This window comes from Coffea arabica, chromosome 2e (assembly GCF_036785885.1).
Source record: "Coffea arabica cultivar ET-39 chromosome 2e, Coffea Arabica ET-39 HiFi, whole genome shotgun sequence".
Lineage (NCBI taxonomy): Eukaryota > Viridiplantae > Streptophyta > Magnoliopsida > Gentianales > Rubiaceae > Coffea > Coffea arabica.
Window position 1 is genome coordinate 5,779,347 of NC_092313.1, and position 16,300 is coordinate 5,795,646.

The 16,300-nt window shown below is 36.1% G+C and overlaps 2 protein-coding genes and 1 non-coding gene across 3 annotated transcripts; all 3 read left to right on the forward strand.

Moving 5' to 3' along the window:
* Positions 1 to 82: 82 nt before the first annotated feature.
* LOC140036563 (signal peptidase complex subunit 2-like) lies at positions 83 to 4,513 on the forward strand. Its single transcript, XM_072078432.1, has 5 exons — positions 83 to 323; positions 406 to 557; positions 1,271 to 1,352; positions 3,901 to 4,043; positions 4,154 to 4,513. The coding sequence occupies exons 1-5, from the start codon at positions 198 to 200 to the stop codon at positions 4,248 to 4,250; spliced, it is 600 nt and encodes a 199-aa protein (XP_071934533.1). The 5' UTR covers positions 83 to 197; the 3' UTR covers positions 4,251 to 4,513.
* Positions 3,526 to 3,652, forward strand: LOC140037422 (small nucleolar RNA snoR74). The gene has a single exon (XR_011841327.1). It is a non-coding gene; the product is annotated as a small nucleolar RNA snoR74 (small nucleolar RNA).
* A 4,126-nt stretch (positions 4,514 to 8,639) lies between the features above and the next one.
* LOC140036564 (uncharacterized) lies at positions 8,640 to 14,630 on the forward strand. Its single transcript, XM_072078433.1, has 4 exons — positions 8,640 to 9,251; positions 10,019 to 10,134; positions 12,804 to 13,047; positions 13,125 to 14,630. The coding sequence occupies exons 1-4, from the start codon at positions 8,877 to 8,879 to the stop codon at positions 14,466 to 14,468; spliced, it is 2,079 nt and encodes a 692-aa protein (XP_071934534.1). The 5' UTR covers positions 8,640 to 8,876; the 3' UTR covers positions 14,469 to 14,630.
* The last annotated feature ends 1,670 nt before the right edge of the window (positions 14,631 to 16,300 follow it).

Sequence of the window (16,300 nt, forward strand, 5' to 3'; positions counted from 1 at the left end):
CGCTAATGGAGTGCTTTGCCCACTAGGAGTGATAGTAGTAGAAGCCCAATGATTTAAGGCTTTTAGGCCCAAAGATCCTCCTACCACGAGTGCTGAAATACGAACGACCCGCGTCCTGACGTCTTCTTCGACCTTGTAACTGTCAGTCGCAGAAATCCACTCCATTTTCAGACAAAAGCCCTAGTTCGAGGAGGAAAATGACGGACAAGAAAGGAGACACTATTGCTTCCTCGACCACCAGCAACAGCAAAAACACTCCTAAAAAGGCTAATCTTCTGGATCACCACTCCATCAAACACCTCCTCGATGAGTCTGTCACTGAGGTATGCTTAGACCCGTGGTACATCTGTATGCATCTGAACTGTTGTTTTCGGGGAAATTGATTTTAGGGTTTGTTATATGCAGATCGTGACCGGCAAAGGTTTCATTGAAGATGTAAGGATGAGTAACGTCAGATTGCTGATGGGAAGCATCATCATTATAATTGCTCTTTTCGCTCAGTTCTACAACAAGAAATTTCCTGAAAACCGAAACTTTTTGATCGGCTGCATCGTGTTATATCCTTTCAGAGTGTTCAATGTAGTCGTGATTGATAGAAATTTCATTCTAGTTATTGTCCTTCAATTTCTCTGCTATCTGAATTTATCTTTTTATGACAGAGGCAGAAAATTGGTAGAGAAAAAGAGAGTTGATTTTTTTGCTTGTGTGGGTTTTGGGAAAATGCTGCCTTTTCCGGCTACTTTTCTTTATGAGAGATTTTTACATCAGAAAACATTCTTCAAGGGGAAACTTTCAGCGTCTGGTTGGGTATTCCTCTAAAGAAAAAGGTAAAGGGGTGCTGTTGTATGTGGACAGTTTTAATAGGGTACAAATTTTGTATGTTTTGGAGCAAAAATATGAAGCAGAAAAGGATTCTATGCCTAGGAGGTGCAAATTATGGATATTGGATGGTGATTGATGCCATGGCTTTAAAATTGCTTGTCTAATCTGGATGTTTCAGGGCAATGCCATTGGAGTGTGTACATTATGCTCTTATTTGCTAAATAAATTTTCTATATGGGCTGTTTTACATTTTAAATTTTTATGAAAATTGTAAAAGGAAACATATTTGCATAGAATAAACACAGACTGCATTATGTTTGTTGCCTTGTTCTATTTGACGGTTTATGGTTTGTGAAGAATGAAGTCTATAAGAATACTACCATGCTGTAGAGCTTGACTGTGTATCTATCTTCAATTGTCTTGTTTGTTTTATCTTTGACTCTGGCAAGTATATTTTGTTCAACGGAATTCTTCAGCTGATCATACATACAAAGGAAAAGAATGCGATTTTATTCACCCATCCTCCTGCTGTAAGTTTTTCCATGTTTCTGGGAACTAGTTGCTGTCAGGAATGTTTAGTTATCTCTGCATTTATCTCTGTTTTGGTATGATTGTTAGGAGAAGATTCCTTTTTAATTAAACACTGAGTCTGTAGCCCTATGTTTTAGACTTATAGGAACTAACACTAAGAAAAGGCTTTTACACTATTGAAAAGTTAGGGAAGGAGGTAGAAGCAAAGAGTAACTCCTTCAGGATGTCATTCAGTGATAATATCTGTGTACCAACTGCTATCTATGACCAATTTGTCATGATCATTATATGGTTTTGGTGGGATTGCTAGGTTTGTAGTTTCTAGCATGATTTTTGATATTCTTCCTATTTGTTTTGAAAAGAACCCATATTGTGTTGCATTAGATAATATTTGGTGCCGTACAAGATAAAAATTTTATACTTCCTCTTTTGAGTTTCGATGCTTATGCCTGATGGGCCACCCTTTTTTTTTTAATTTTTAGGAGAAGTCATTGAGATGTGAAGGTGGTGAAATGATGTATATGAAGTGTTAAAGGAAACATTTGGCAAATTCTATATGATGCAATCAGGCTAACTGTGTACATTAGGAAAAATAATCTCTTTACACAGGTTCGGTTTTTTGTCATAGTCTGAAGTTTGTTAGAGAATAGATTTATCCATCTCTAATTGCAGAGTGGGTCTGACAGTAATTTGCAGAACATATCACAAGTTGATACTTTCTTTACTGTCCTTCTTATACTATTCAAAGTGTTTGCTGACTCTGACATCCTATTTTTATATAGTTTATCTTTTTAAATTATTTGATGGAAATTGAGCCAAGCTATTTTAAAGTTAGGTACCTAATTGTTAAAGTACTATTACATTAGTTAGTTTCCTGGACTTCTTGTGTCGGTTAAAAAAGTTATCCATGTCGAAGTCAAATTAGTCTTCTTTAGGTGGTTGAAGTCCGAGTCTGATTTGTTTTCTATTGTTGGATTTTGATATTTAGGAAACTGATTAGTATATATAAACTACTGGTACTGCTAGAGTGGAGTTGTGTTTTTTGTTAAGTTTTGAGTTAATATAATTATTGAGTATTCGTTTGTGTTTATTCTCCTCCTTTTCCCACATATTTTTTTATGTGTCAAAATAGCTTCTGCTGTGCGTGGTTTTTTGTGCCTATGTTTAAAGAAGCATGTAGAGTACTAACTTTTTATGCCTGAACGCCACCAAGTATTGGATTCAAGCTCTCGGTCCTAGGAAGTTGTGAATATGACTTGCAGAACTTTTTTCTGTCGTGTTTGCTTCTGCTACTAGCTTAGATATCACTTGAATGGAGTTCATGCACCTTGATGGATCATTGTTGCACTTTTTTCTTTTGATGTTTATGCCACTAGCATCCTAATTGTGCCTGTTTTAACTATATTGGGGTCCTTCTTAGTGTATAATCAGACTTCAGAGGGGTAGATGTCCTGGTCTGGCAGGCTAATGGTCATATTGAGCACGGTTTGTAGGTTACATTCCAAATTGACTTTTTAGTTGGACTTGGGTTACCTCAAGAGATAATTGCCTTTACCACCTCTGATGAGGCTTCAACTATCCATTTGTAGTTAAGACTCTTTCATCTGTAATGGCATGTAGCTTGTGTAGCAAATCTACACATTAGTGATCTTTAACAAGATAGCAAATACTTGAGCTTTCTGTAGCATTTGCTATTTGATTAAGCTTCCAATTTTAGATCTAAGTCCTTAAGTAAATTGCTGCTAACATTATGGGTTTGGGATTTTTGTTTATGGTTGAGGGTCAAGTTGCTCAGCAAATTTATTCTGGGGATCTAACTACTTTTTGCAATCTTCCTCGTGTTTGTTGATTATCTTCCTTGTGTGATAAAATGGAGTGGCTGAGAGCAGTGGATGCCACTTTTTTATGCTTTTCAGCTTTAATGTATTACTTGTGATGTTTTTAGGAATTTATTCTGCGTATGTGCCATGACTTTTCTAATCATGATGTTGGATTTACCAAATCTTCCCAAGGCCATTGTTAATTGTGCTGGAGGTTAGTCTTAATCTCATATGAAGAACCTTCCTTTTTAGAACTAAGATCCAGGCAATGTGCTAGGTTTTTTTTTTCCCTTTTCTGTAGATTAATAACCATGAACAACAGTTGCATGTGTTGTAAGAGAACCTGATGAAATGAAAGGCCAAAGGCTTGTTGCCCATGTAGACAAGTCTTTCGTGATCATCAGGGACATAACCTGCATATTTATGCATGAGCCTCTTTCTTTGCCTAATGGGGAAGGTTCAGTAAATGCGGTACATGACATCTTAAACGCAAAAAAAGGTGATGGTATTTTGAGTAGGTTACCAATTTTGCTGTGGGGAGAAAAGTCTTGGCGGTTGATGAACCTTAATAATGCTAGCTGCAACAAAGCTTTTATCTTTTCGTGAAAATGTCATATTTTGATTGGCTTGTAACTTAATGTGGTGATCTTTTCTTTTTAAGAGGACCACTGAACAGTAATATTTTGTGATGATAGTCACCTTGAAGTTGTAATTTTTTTATTCACAGGAATCTTTTAGTAGCACTGGGCTAGTTGTCTCTTCCAAGTTGCCAAGGTTTTCTGATATGTACACACTTACCATAGCGAGCGCAGATCCTGATTCAATATCTGCAAAGCCTCAAGTGGAATTTACCAAGAGCGTTACCCAGTGGTCTCTCTCTATCTCCCCCCCAACCCCAAAAAAAAAAATCCTAATTTAATTGGGATTTTCACGTGTTGCCAATTTTCAGGTTTCCTCATTGCTTTTGTGTGTTGTTGCAGGTTCACAAAGGATGGAGTTTTGGTGGAAGGCCTGTTTTGGAAAGATGTTGAGGGACTAGTAAACGAGTATACTAGAGAAAGTAAAAAGAGCAAGTGACATTGCTCATCAGCTATACGTTCCACCGGGACTGAAGTAGGTTCTGTGACTCTTACATGAAACAGATGAAGTTGGTAAAGATTGTGCTTGTAAAAAAGCTAATGGAGCTTAGACAAGACTATTCAAAATATGTCTTGTGAACGGAGCAGAAAACAGTTCTGTTGAAATCCATATGGTTTTCATGATTCAACTGATGAATTTGTCAGGACTTGAATTTTGGACATCTTTATGGAACTTATAATACAATCCTGGCTTATCCATTATCAGTTGTTTAACATGCCCTTCCTTTACATTAAACACTTTTCTCTGTCTCAGGCTACTTGCAATGCTCATGATTTGAAATAAAAATAGTTAACCAAACAGTGCTAGCTGATAATCCAAAAGAGCATAAATTGTGATGGTTTAGATCAGATATAATTCTTTAGCATAACATTTGCTCACTAAGCGTTTTTGCTTTGATGTTTGATTTGATCAATGATGTAGACATGTCGCATTTTTTCAATTTGTTCAGCCTCCTCTACTCCCATGATTGTCTCAGTCAGTATTGATTCCATGTAACACAGCGTTGCATTGTAAACATCAAACTGTTGATTGCTCCATGTTGGATAAAAACCATTCAATGGAGACACAGGAGCCAAGTCTAAGAGAACCCTGAACCATGTTAAAGCTAGTCTTGACGGGATTTCTTTATAAATGTAACACAACTGTAAGCGGGTTCATAAATTGCTGGTTGACTCGTCTTTAGACCTACCAATTAAAGCAAGGTAGATTCACTGGGTTCGGCCTGGCCGTTTAACGCAAAATTCATAAAAAGACTTTTCTTGTGCCTTCGCTGAAAATTGTCACTACCAATTCGACGGTCCTCCTCACTGAGAATGGTTTATATTTTTGTCTATTCTGCTTTTTAATAAATTTCTTTTCTTTTGTTTAGGCTAACAAGTAACGATAGGTTAGAATACTGGGATAATTTGAGAAACCTCCCTGAGGTTTTCTGATAGTTTCAATGGGTACAGCGAATTTTGAAAAATCTCGCTTGTGTCCATTTTTTAAGCTTTTTTTATCATTTACAATCCATTTTAAAATATACTATTGAAAATTTCACTTTGAGATAGTAAATATAATATCATCCCAAATTTTTCCTTTTGTTGTTGTAATAATAAAGAATAATAAATGAAAAACAAAAAAAAAAAAGTATGAAGGTTTACTCTAATTCGACAAATTATAGTGTGTTCTTTAAATGCCAAGAGTTAATATTTGATTGTTTATTTGAAGTTTTTATAAGTTACAAATATAAATATACATTGCTATAATGTATTTTGAGTTAATTTAAGAAATTTTATAAAATGTTTGCATTTTTAAACTTTTTAATTTTTTGTCTAAATCGATGGTTGGAAATTAAAAGATACAACATGCTAAAAATTATATAAATTTGTTTGTATTGTTTTTAAACTGGTGCAAAAAAATGCATGATCATGGTTGTAAATTATTACATGTTATTTTTAAGAGTATTATAAATCATTCATACTTTTAAGTAATTTATCATTTCTTGTCTGAGCCAATTACACAAAAACTATTAAAGATTTTTTCGATCTTGTTATCAACTTTTAATTTTTCATTAAAGAACTACATCGATCAATTGACAAAAATTAAGAGATAAATTTGGCATGTTATGGCCACTAAGAAATCACAAGAAAAAAAGAAAATTTGGAATGAAATTGTATTCTCTCTTCCAGAATGAGCTTTTTAATATTATATTTTGAAATGGGTTTCAAATATTATTAAAAAAAATTTAAAATAGGAGAAATAAGTGAGATTTTTGAAAATTTGAAAGTGTCAGGTGAAACCATAAGAAACCTTAGATGAGGTTTTTGAAATTATTCCTAGAATATTTCCATGCTAAAAACTTGATCCTAACACGAGATCAACTAATATTTACAACCCTAACTCTCTATTTACGAACCAAAGAAAATCAAACCCAAAAATAAAATAGGCACCGAACAAAAAAAAAAAAAAAAAGGAAGAATGACTTTCCACAACTCCCAGAATAGGGGAATATACCTTATCTTTTATTTGGGTGGACGGAATATACTAATTCAGGTCGTTGGTTGGCAATAATATTAATGTTACGTTAAGTAGGGCTCTCTGATGTTGATAAATGAGGCTGAGTGTCGGTCCGTCTTAATTCCTGGACCTTAACAACGTGTCGGATGTGGACTGCATTTGCATTCCCTGCATCCGCGTTTTCGGAGTTTGTCAAATCAGATTATTGTTTCTGACATCTGCCCGTCGCCCAAGGCCCAGCCCACGCTACTACTTTTCCCAAGACTCTGGACGCTTTTATTAAATACTACTAGAAAATTATATGATGATTTTTGGTTCTAGTGAGCACACGTGCTACTGTCACGAGTTCTGTGCACGCTTCAAACTTTCTTCACTGTGCTGCACTTTACTCATGCATGACTAGCCAATTTTTTCCAGTTCGACACAAAATATCAAATATATATATATATATAAGAAAAAAGTATGTGGTTTCCCTTTAATAAAAATTTTTAAGGCTTTTCATTTTAAATGTAACATTTTAACAAAATGTGTTGTACATGACGGTTGAAAAACATCTTTCATACTGTGACCAATGGCAAATATTCACTCTTCGTTGGCGTAGATTTTGTCCTTTATTTACAAATTCTTAGGCGTATTGAATATTCTCGGTATTTTGTCGACTTAGTGAGTTTTTTTGCACCATATACTCTGTTTATACAAGTCCTTATGATCCATAGCTGCAGCAGTTATCCCTTGACTTGCATTCTTGTTCAGAATTTTTTGAAAATTTCATCCGTCGGTGCAAGAGCACCGATCTGATTCGTTGACTATTCATTTCTCTCCGAATTTTTCATTGAACCCTTTTATATTCCACCATTTCCCTTAGTGTAAAGTAGGTGTAGATTTAGTAAAGAATTTATCATATTTGGAAAAAAAAATAACTGCAGCAGTTATGGTGTGTACCTATAGGTGGCGATCGACATTTTTCATGGTTATCTTCATGAGATGTTTTCTGATCTTGTACAAAATCGCCACATAAATGTAAGTTTAGACAATAACAGCACAATATATTATGTTTGCATCCTTAGGATCTCAATACTTGTTAATTGTTATGTACCAACTTTTGGGTATTCAATTATTGGAACATGAAGGAAATGATTTCCGGACATAACATGCTAGGAGACAGAAGACAATGTGCTATCATTATATCAACTACGTAAAGGTTCGTTGGCTTTATCTTAGGCAATGCAAACATGATTGGTGGCAGAAACGGTGGAAAGTAATTTGGGCCTTGTTTGGATTACCGGTTTCCGTAAAAAATTACTACAGTAATTTTTTCATGAAAAATCACGAAAAATGCAATCCAAACACAACCTTGGACTTAGTAATATTTCAACATTTACGTAGAATCAAATATAAAGGAGGACCTTTTCTTTAATAATATAAATGAAAAATCTGAAATTCAGACCTCGCGCTTTCTACGTACCATCCAATCACAAGGAGGACTTATTTTCTTAAATTATGTTAGTCCACTGGTATTGTTAGTAGTTAATAGTAGTTATTTTAGATCATCTATTACCATGAGATTGTTAATTACTTCTTCATAGCTTGCAATTACTTATTCTCACACACATTACAGCTAACCATTGCGACTATATTGGGAGAAAAAAAATCTTATGTGACAATTGCAAAACACGAGCTATTTCTATTTTAAGAAGTTCATCATCAAGAATCACAAATTTGTAGTTAAAGAAAAAAATAAAAGGAAAAAGAAAAATGGGTTAGGGGAAGGGAAGAGAATACTAGTATCTAAGAAGAGAGCTCAAGTGAGAAATGTCAAATTCTAAACATACACAGTCTACTTGCGCTAAAAAGGTCAAAAAAAGGGGAAAAATCAGGCCGACAACTACAAGCGAAGAAAAGTGTAGTACGAAACATGCAAATAGCGGATAGCATAAGCCGGCTGTCTAAACTGGAGTGAACCATTTCCTCGTGTAAGAGGAGCGACTTCACCGTGCTGCTCAAGTAGATATTTATAAGGCCGACACAACTCAAGTAGATATTTCTCAACATAAGCCAGGTTTTTAGTTTAATAATATTTATTTAGCTATTTTTTTTGTATGGTTGAAGATAAACAGAACAACACGCGCTGGACAATATTCATACTCAAACCAACCAACCAGCGAACGGTGTCGATGACCTGGCACTCCGATCTTCACCCCCATTGGTCGAAAGGTGGATCCCACCGCCACCCAAATCCATACATCAGCTGACGTCGTCACCCACTCATGATTGCCCACAGCAAATAGACCCCGGACTCCAAAGTCACCTTTGATTGCATTTCAGTAAAATTATTCAAGTCCGGGGATCCCCCGTCCTCCCTATATAAAGCGTGTCTCTATTCCTTGTCATCCCATTTGCTGCTGTTAATCGTTCGGATATCGGAGAGGCGAATTAAATCATTGATAGTAGCTATACTTTTTAAAAGATTTTATATCAAATTCGCCGGCAATTCAGGAGAATCGGCTTAGGGTTTGGTACCGATCGAGGATATATTTGTTCGTGATTATTCGGAAGTTTATTAAAATGGATAACTCGGGAAAAAGCCAATCGATGAACGATCGGAAGATGAACGATGCAGAGGATCGCACCGATCGATCCAATGGCGGCAGCGGTTGTTCCGATGATTCGACATCAACCCTTAATGCTTCGTCTAGTGTATTGCGGCCGAGTTCTTCGATTTCGCGAGGTTCGGAGGTGACGGCGGAGATCTTGGCGGAGGAGGGCGGGAATTTACTGCTCCAGCAAAGCGATAGAGTCGATAATCTTGTGCAGTGGCTTCGCGCGCTGGATGTGCAGGTTATCGGTGCTTGTCGGGCTGACGAGAGGCTGAAGCCGTTGCTCAAGCTGAATGCCTCCACCGGTGCTGCTGAAGATCGCTTGCTTGCTCAGTTGACCCAGGTACTTTTACAAAATATTCGCGTTAACAAGATTTTGTGGTCTGATAATGATTAGTTTGCAAAGATTTAATGCTACCTTGCATTTGATTACTCAAAATTTCGCTGGTTCTGGTAATCTAGTTTCATTGATTACTAGTTTTTGGTGGGATTTTGTTCGCTCATGGTTTTTAATGTTCTCTTTGGAAGATAAATTCCAATTCCCAATTTTCTTTCTTCTGATATGTTAGCCTAGTTTTGCTGGTTTTTGGTTCTTTAGGCTTTCATTCATTTTCAGTTGATAAGGGGAGAAACTTGTTTAGCTTGATGATCAGCACGACCAGGAAGAAGTATTTGCATTATGATTTCCGGATAAATGACTTAAATACCCAATATAACCGATCTTAGTGACAAGTTGTGGATTTGAATCACTCTTTGAATGGAACTGGAAGTTTGGTGATGTCATCTTTAGATTGCTCGATTTGTAATATGCTGTGCCTGTTGTCAATGATGCTTCCAGTTTAATAATGCTTTAACTTCATCATTTCAGCATGAATAGAGGAACAAAATTTGCATAATTATTTGTGGGTAAGCGATTTAGGTACCCAATAGAGCCTAGTATAGTGACAAGTCTTGGATTTGGAGTTACTCTTTGGAACTGACATTTTGGTGGTGTCAGATTGATAGTGCCCAGCTTATAATATGCTGTTATGCTTGATGCTTGTAGTTTTGTGTAATTATGCTTTAACTTTGTTGTTTCATTAACACAGCCTTATTATGTTCATATTACAGCAGTTTGAGCCATCAGAGGTTGGCATGCTAGCAAGGTGCTTGTGTGCCCCCCTTGTTTCTGTTCGCGTTGGAAGGATCAACAAGATAGGGGGCCTTTTTTGTCCAACTGCTACAAGGTAGTGGCGATTTTTACACTCCCAGATGGATTCTAGTGATGTGTGCTATGTGATTGCTAAGCTTCATTTTTGCTTGTGCTAGTTATGTTTTAGCGTCTAGGTACAAGTTGACCAATTAAACTTTTGAAAATCTTGTTAATTTCAATTTGCTGTTATAACCAGGTAAAGTTCATAACATATACTTTTGTTTTGTCCAGTATCATTGAGATGATGAAAAGGATATCTTGCTCTTCTAAATGAGATCAGGACCTTTCTATTAAAGATGATAAGAGATTCTGGTTTGTGGTATTAGGGATGGGAGTAGAATTCCCATTTTACAAGTTTGAGTGGGTTTAGTTTGCTATTGTGGCTGCTTTTCAGGGTATGATCTATAGCACTAGATGGTTGGGTTTCTGCACTCTGAAATGTTCAAGGTGTGGTACGTGAAATTTTGGGTTGGAAGAAATTAAGAGTGGTGTTAATGTGTTGCGTCTTTATCTTTTCTGGAGTTCATTTTGTAGAAGTTTTTTAATTGAAGTTCTGATTAATGCATGAGCCTTGAAAACAGATAGCATAACTTTCTGTTTTCGGTGTCATATTATTAGCTTCCCCACGAGGTCCATTGGTCTGATGCTTTTACTCGTTGCTAGCTTTTATCTGACTTTTTGGTGGTGATGTTGACAATTTTAGCATTCCTTATTAAGTTTTTAATATACTTTCTTTGGTTGTTCTCTAGTATCTACTCCTGCTGGAGGATATAAAGTGTAATGGTGCTGATACCCTTTTTCTGACTTGTCATTTTGTCCGCTTACCTGTTGAATGTTCTTGTTTAAATCTATCATTGTTTCATATTGCTTGAATTTATTGTATTGCTGAATTTTCTTGTTTGAATTTAACAATTTAGGATTTAGTGTGCTGTCCTTTCAGTTGAATTCTAATGAGAACTGCCTGATTTTGTTTTGTATGTATTTAGATGCATGTGTTGTACCTTCTTGGGCTTCCATAGGAATAAACTTTTCTAGGAAAACTGTCATTATTCTGTCCCTAAACTTGTTTAGGGTTTATATTTTGAGTGTCTTGTACATGAATTGCAGACGCATCTTAATCATCACTTGATCGGTACTTCATGCTGGATTCTATCTTAGACTACCCATCTTGATATGAGACTGTTCATAGCTAGGAGGTGCATTTTGACGTGTGACGACACCATGGAGGTTGGTGTTTTGAATATTTTCTATTACATGGGTTTGGAATGGAGGTGTAGATCCTTTCCTTTTAATTTGATAAATTTTTGTTGTTGGGTGCGTGAGGTCATTGTTATCATAGTGTTTAAGTTGTCTGACTGTGGATCTATTTATGCTGATGTCTTTATGCATGAGTTTTTTTTTTAAATCTTTCTAACATCACTCTTTGGTATGCTTGCCATACATCCAAATGCTCATGGAATAATTATCTGCCATGTTTTTGTGGACCGTATTGCTCTATTCCTGTCCCAAAATTTAGTTGATGTTAGTATTGGTTAAACTGACTTTCCTTCTTGTATAAAGGAATTACCTGTCATGGATAATTGTACTCTGGTGGGTGACTTGAGTGAATGTAGTGTTGGAAGCTGTTTTTTAAAATTATTAATGGTGTAGATGTTCATCCTTCCAAATAAATATATCTTTTGACTTGTAGGGAAAGTGGACGTATACTATTATGATCTCTGAATTAAGAAGAAGTAAAGGTAGCTTCATGCTCCTATATTGTGTATTTATCTTGGGCAATTTGATTTTCTTGATCATTTCTATTTGCTAGTCTCTCTGAGTTAGTATGATTATTTTCTTGTTCTATATATGCATTGCTATCTATTATCAATGCAAAATTAAAATGCCTCTGCAAGGATCTAGGATCAAGTTCTTTAGCTGAAGACATTGGTTTCTATTTGTTTTATACTTTTCATTTATCTTAACCCTAGGTTAAATCTACTTAGCAGTTTTCCTGCCAATGCATGCTGGCAACTATTTTACCAATTTCAGTTAGACAATGGTGGCTAAGTGTCATAATCTTGTCCATTAATTGGTCAGCCTAGCAATTTAGGTGCTGATTGCTTTATATGTAGAATAGGGATTTCAATGAAAAAATGAATGGTAGTAATATTTAGGATCACGATTATGCAGCTCATCATCTCTTGGAAAATTATAATTTGTGGAAATTATTTCATTTTTTACTACTAGAACTATTAATGGTAATTTGATTCTTATCCACGTATGAGGTCGATGCAAACATCGTTTCCTGGTGTTTATGGTTTTTTTTTTACTATATTGGCACACAAATCAGGTTGCTCTACCAAATTGAAGTTTGGTCCCTCCCAATTGATTCTTTGCCAAATGGAATTAGGATTTGAACAAGGAAGAGAGATTATGTAGCTGAGTCTAGGTGGCAGAACACACAGATGTAAATTTATATTTGTATTTATGTCACTCTCTCTTATAGTGCATCCACGTGTATATACATAAATGTGTGCGTGTCAGTGAGGGAATCTAGAGCTGCGCATTGATTGATCCGTAGGGAGATCTTCTATGATAGCTTTTTTTTTTTTTTTTAAAAATATGTATAAGTTGTGAAGTCAGGTATATTCTGCTACGTTACTTCGGGGGAGTTGTATTTTTTCTGTTTACTGAACTACAGCATTTCTTTTTGCCATTTAGGGGAAATTTGAATCTCACACTTTTGCCAACGTCTGACTTGCGCATTTCATTTATTGGAGATGATGGTTTGCTAGAGCGACTTGTAACCTTGACATCTGAGACTCAGTGTTCTGCTGTGGAAATTGAAGAGATCTTAGCTGATAAGTCTGGACGTTCTTTCTGTGTAAAGATCCCCAGTGATGAGATCTTTTACTTTTGGTGTTCTGAAAAGTCTAGGCTTCTGGGGATTGAATTGCTCAGAAAGGTTGGTGTTCTTAGCACAAATTAAACATGCATGCATTAGCATCAGTACTAATTAGATTTGTTCTTATCCTCGTATAGATGAAGGATCTGTTGAAAAGAAAACCTTGTCTGGCTGAGTTAACTGGAATTAGCGAATCACGCCTGGAGAGTTTTGCAATTCATCTTCGAGCTTATCTGGTTGGACCAACGTTGACTAATGCTTGTGGAATTCCTGCTGTTTCGTTAACCTCATCTCTAGATACCTCAGTTGAAACTTCTGAACTTAATGTTCAATCGCCGGTAGGATCTTCAAAGCCGTCTCGTTCCAGGCAGAGTTTAGGTCAAGGATCAAAGACCAGCCCACTCTATCAGGGTAGTCTCAGCCCTAGGCCTAGTTCCTTTAAAGAAGGTGTAGCAAGGAACCTAGCGTCCTTGAGAAGTGTTTCCAGGGAAAGGTTGCGGCGACGTGGTGACAGCTATTTATCATGCATTGACAATCTAGCTGCGATGCCATCTGCCAGTGGCCCAATTGCTTCTAGTTTAAACCACGCTGAGGATAAACTTGAAGAAGCAACTGAAACTAGTCTATTCCCTCCATCCACTCGTCTGGAGTCTGTACCTCTTCGTGAGGATAATGTTCTTGGCTCGTCAAACCAAGTTTCTTCCATGGGTTCTTCTCTTTCCTCTCCTCTTTATTGCTGGTGCCCTCCTGTTGCATCAACTCGGCAATGTGCCACAGAAAGTTTACAGTGTTCTACAACATCATCTGACTTGGTGTCTCTACCAACTTTGTTACAAGTTACTAGGTCATCTGGCCTTTTGGCATCGAAGCCACCTCTTAACCTGGCAGATGTTGTTCCTTTAGATTTCCCCCCTCTTCTGCCAGAGCCGTTGGTTAGGTTGCCATTGTCTATTCCAGCTTCGCAGCAGATCCCTACCTTTACACCCTTGATGTGTGACCCGATCGTTCACATTCCTGTAATTGATGTGTGCTCCTCTGGCCAAGGTTATTTAGTAAGTGCTGGCCCTGCTATTTCTAATGCTATTCCACCAATGTGTCCAAATCTGGCTAGTCCACTCGTTCCTGAAGCAGATTCTATGGTGGAAAAGAGTGCAAGGGAGACGCTCCGCTTGCTTATTAACAGTTCTAATCAGCCCAACCCGCCATTGATGGGTGTGTTGCCTTCGGTTTTGACAGATGGTAATCAGATGGAAAACATTCTCTCAGTTGGGAGCAGGGGTCTTTACAGCGGAACAAGGGACATCGATGCAATTACAAGTAGCGTGGCAGCTATAGGCTTTGTGTCGTCATCTGATAGATTTGTCCTTAAAAGATGCATTGACAGAGATAACCTGGAGCAGGAAATGGAGAAAGCAGATGGCTCTTGTGGGTCCAGTTCTGATGATGGTTTTCCCAAGTCTAGGGACGGGAGATTCGATTGATTCGCTTCTGCTCATTTCTTTATTTTTTTTTAAAATTTTTTTTTCAGAGATGATGTAGATTCAGTTTTGAGATGGAACTGTAGATATGTTGCTGTAACTAGTTTTGAATTCGTGATCTGCCTTTGAAACTGTATGATAGCGAATTTTTTCCCTTTTTTTTAATTTTGGGAATAATTGGGATTACGTGGCAAAATCCTATAGACGATTCCTATAATTTTTTTGTTTTGGGGCGGGACTGGACCCAGATTACAGAGAAATATGATAGATCTGGATAATTTTGGACGTCTCAATGACATTGAACTTTGTGCCCAAATATTATAGTAAGGCTTAATAGAACAATTTGCTTTAAAAAGAAGGATTAATTTTTTTATAATGATAGTAAAAAGAAGGATTAATCCTTTTTATAATGATAGTGTATGTATTGTTAATTTTGATTGAATGATAATTGTATAAAATTTTATTTTAAAATTTTAATTTTTACACACGCGTCATGGATATAACAATATTAAGTGTACCTTACTAGTTGGCTTATAGATTATCTCATAAGTTGGTTGATAATTAATTAAAGGGATAAATTCAGATACCTCTCCTGAGTTTTCTGACAGTCTCACTCTCCTTTCTTGTGATTTCAAAAATATCACAAACTTTTTCAGTCAGAATTTAGGTCCCATTTCTTACATCATCATGTCCAAAAAGACTTAAATACCATCACAAGTCAGCTAATATTTCGTGATTATCAGGACAAATACATTCCAATTCACGTAATTACTTTTTCTACGCTATATCTAATCTCCCTTTTATATGTATACATAATCAAATAACTAACACCTAACATGATGTACATTTTTTTAACACCTAACCATTCCAAATTTATGCGTACCATTACACTACCTTTTATAGATATACACAGTCAAGTAACTAACATCTAACATAATGTATATATTTGTAAACTGATTGTACCTCATAGATCACCTCGTATAAGGTGTTTACAGGCAAATTAGTATTAGTCATATAGATAAAATTACATATCCACTGCAGCTTGTAAGGAGATGCACAAGTGAGTCAAAGAACCAATAATCATTCCAAATGTATACATACCATTGCACTATGCGTATTACTGCGATGACTAATTGCAATATGCATGTGAACAAATAATTGCATATTCAACAATTTCTATGCATCGTACTTGGTCAATAACACGGTGTACATTATTTCAACTAGATTGTACATTCACTAAATATTTATATACATGCTACTTATTCAAGTAAACTACCTCTCTACTAAATATTTAATGCACTCTCATAAGCACTAATGGTTGATTTAATATGCAATTGGAACAAAAAATCATCTAGTAAAACCTTTTGATATAATATTATTGATAAATAACATATTGTATCTGAAATTATCCCTTTTTTCTAATTTATTTTTTGTTTCTATTAGTTTTCATTATTTCACTAATATAACTTGTACACTTAACTCAGGGGCATTTTGGAAACAAAATTTCCCTTCTTTCCTGAAAATACTTTTTTATGTTTACTTTTGACATCATGGGCTAATTTTGTTACAAAATCTTAAACCTCAGGGGAGGTTTGTGATATTTTTGAAACCACAGGAGAGGAGAGTGAGATTGTGAAATTATCCCTTAATTAAAACTTGTCTCATAGATTCAGTTGGAAAAGTGGGTTAAGTCAAAGTCTATGTTTTCAGACTCGGATAGGGTATACACTCGGTCGAGCTCAGGGATCAGGGGTCAATGAGTTGGATCGGGTTCGATCGGAGTTGAACCAGATGATATCATAAATAAAAATTATTTAAAAATTAAAATATTGTAT

Coding starts and splice junctions, on each gene's coding strand:
- LOC140036564 (XM_072078433.1), top strand. CDS start 8,877: ATGGATAACTCGGGAAAAAGCCAATCGATGAACGATCGGAAGATGAAC. Junction 9,252..10,018: donor TGCTTGCTCAGTTGACCCAG/GTACTTTTACAA, acceptor TTCATATTACAG/CAGTTTGAGCCATCAGAGGT. Junction 10,135..12,803: donor TTTTGTCCAACTGCTACAAG/GTAGTGGCGATT, acceptor TTTGCCATTTAG/GGGAAATTTGAATCTCACAC.
- LOC140036563 (XM_072078432.1), top strand. CDS start 198: ATGACGGACAAGAAAGGAGACACTATTGCTTCCTCGACCACCAGCAAC. Junction 1,353..3,900: donor TATTCACCCATCCTCCTGCT/GTAAGTTTTTCC, acceptor TTTTATTCACAG/GAATCTTTTAGTAGCACTGG. Junction 4,044..4,153: donor ACCAAGAGCGTTACCCAGTG/GTCTCTCTCTAT, acceptor GTGTTGTTGCAG/GTTCACAAAGGATGGAGTTT.